Source organism: Cyprinodon variegatus, unplaced genomic scaffold, assembly GCF_000732505.1.
Source record: "Cyprinodon variegatus isolate N-32 unplaced genomic scaffold, C_variegatus-1.0 Scaffold937, whole genome shotgun sequence".
NCBI classification, from domain to species: Eukaryota; Metazoa; Chordata; class Actinopteri; order Cyprinodontiformes; family Cyprinodontidae; genus Cyprinodon; species Cyprinodon variegatus.
The window spans coordinates 241,977-244,494 of NW_015151390.1; the positions used below are offsets into that span (position 1 = coordinate 241,977).

General features: G+C 39.0%; 1 protein-coding gene across 1 annotated transcript in view; it reads left to right on the forward strand.

Annotated features, from left to right (window-relative positions):
* Positions 1-1,103, forward strand: part of LOC107100115 (tripartite motif-containing protein 16-like) — a 1,897-nt gene extending 794 nt beyond the window's left edge. Inside the window, exon 2 of the mRNA XM_015398484.1 lies at positions 3-1,103. Coding sequence (XP_015253970.1) covers positions 3-817 — 815 coding nt within the window. The 3' untranslated portion in view covers positions 818-1,103. The remainder of the gene's footprint in view (positions 1-2) is intronic.
* Positions 1,104-2,518: the final 1,415 nt, after the last annotated feature.

Below are 2,518 nucleotides of genomic sequence, written 5' to 3' on the forward strand. Positions count from 1 at the left end.
GATCACTGAGCTGAAGAGGAAAGATGCTGAGCTGAAAAAGCTCCTAAAAACAGAGGATCACACCCAGTTTCTGCAGAACTACCCCTCACTGTCAGCACTCAGTGAGTCTACACACTCAGCCAGCATCAGTTCATTGCCAATTAAAGATGTATCACAGCTAAGTGATGAACTACGAGACATGCTGAGAAATGCATGGACAGGTATATTGCTGTCAGACACCAAAGTAGATGTTTTACTCTTGAAATCAGAACCAAAAACCGGGATGGAATTATTAACCTATTCAAAAAAAATCCAACTGGATCCAAACACAGCAAACAGATATATATTGCTATCTAAGAAGAACAGAAAAGTAACATTAATGGAGCAGCTACAATTCTATCCAGATCATCCAGACAGATTTACTCGATGGTGGCAAGTACTGAGTAGAAACAGTCTGACTGGACGTTGTTACTGGGAGGTGGAGTGGATCGGGGAAGCAGTTTATGTTGCAGTTGCATACAAGAACATCAGCAGGAAAGGAACGTCCCAGGATTGTGTTTTTGGATTCAACAAAAACTCATGGGCTTTACAATGTGAGGAAGGATCCTACACTTTTTGGCACAACAGTGTTAAAACTCCAGTATCAGGTCCAGTTTCCTCCAGAATAGGAGTGTATCTGGATCACAGAGCAGGTATTCTGTCTTTCTACAGCGTCTCTGAAACCATGACTCTCCTCCATAGAGTCCAGACCACATTCACACAGCCTCTGTATGCTGGGATTTGGCTTTCTGATGACGGAGACTCTGCTGAGTTTGTTAAACTAAAACAGTCAGATTGATCTGAGGTCCAGTTGTTTAAATGTGGACTGGGTTCCAGTTCTGACAGACCAAAAACTGGCATTCAGCAATTTCACCAAGTTGTTTAAAATTTAAATTCCTACTGAGGAATTGAAAGGTTGGATCCAGGAGAGACCCTGACCAGACCAGATTAAGGATGATCTGATCTGCTGTGTGCTGAGATCGGCAGTATAAATTCATGTTTTTTTTTTTCATTAATTAAACCATTTAAAGTCTGCAGCCATGTTTGTTCATTAATGTTTTTTAATATGTGAACGTAATTCCAATAAAAACACTAAACTTTAATTAAACTTTAGCTAACATTATTTATAGCCTAAGCTGTTTTAAATGTATTTTCATGTTATAATCTGTTTTAATTATTACATTTAATCATACATTGTTTATGTGAGATGGTTGAAATGGTACAAATTTCATAAAAGCAATGTTTTGATTACCCCTTTACTCCATATTTATTAAGCTGAATCTGCTTTGTCAGACCAAATATAATTGTGAGCAACAATGTGATTTTCCGATCAAGTCACTTAACAATCAGATTTAGTTTTTTTTTTGTAACATAAATAAAAATTAAATATGTTGTGTTTGCTCTCAAAGTCATCAATTTTATTCTTGTGAGGAAAAAAGATTAACTTCTTCTGCCCTTTTTTAATTGGATGCATTCGTCCTGTATGTTATTGTCCTTGAAATATTTAATGTCTGAAGAACTTTTTGTGATCAGGTCGGAGGAAACATGATATGATGCCCAAAATATCATCAATAAGGAGGCTAAATATTACTTCATAGATACAAGTTCAATCATCGGTTAAAAACAAAATCTAAAGATGCCTTTTATCTGCACACCAAATTCCTTAAAGGTATAGAGGACGATCCTTTATTTCTGGGTGGATCATCTAAATAAGTGGTCCTCCTAAATGTCAATCATTCTGGTGATATGTTCACATAAGGCTGTCCTACATGCTAAACCTGTTAGCTATCTTTTTCTGCGCATACGCACTTTCAGGCGTAAATTTGTGTTAAGCTATTGTTTCAGCCAGTCATTGAAGCTTATCTTTCTCACGGCGGTTCTTTGAAAATGGCCGGGGGTAAGAGGAAAAAGTGTCTACGAAGTGCAGAAGGAAAGAAAGGTCTAGGAAGACTCAGATATATCCCTGAATGCTTTGCGTGGAGAGCCCTCCTGGCAAAGCATTATGGGATTTGCTGTCACAGCAGCCCGCTATCGCCATAGGCGTTACAAATCGACAGTGACAGCGGATACTAATAACAAAGATGGCTTTGGTCCAGGTTTGGTCAACAGGCAGAATTCAGCAGGAGTTCGATGACAGGTCAGGCAAACAGATTAGAACAGGGACAGGCAGTCTTAGAGATCCAAAGACAGAACGGGTCAGGATCAGGCAATCAGTAACACTAAGGTATGCTAGAAAACTCTCTCCACTTGCTCAAGAATAATTTGGCCCTGATGACTGGAACCAGACCGGTTAAATAAAGACTGGAGTAGGTGAATCAGATGAATGGTAATGAGAAACTGGGCGGACTTAGGCAGGTGAACAGAATGAACAATCAAGCCAGTCATCAGCTCCAAGCTCATGACACTGTATCACAAATTCCAACATTGCACAGTCTGAGAACTGTATTTGTCACCTGAAGATGAAGATAATAATGGTAAGGAGGGTAAAAGTTTCAGGATT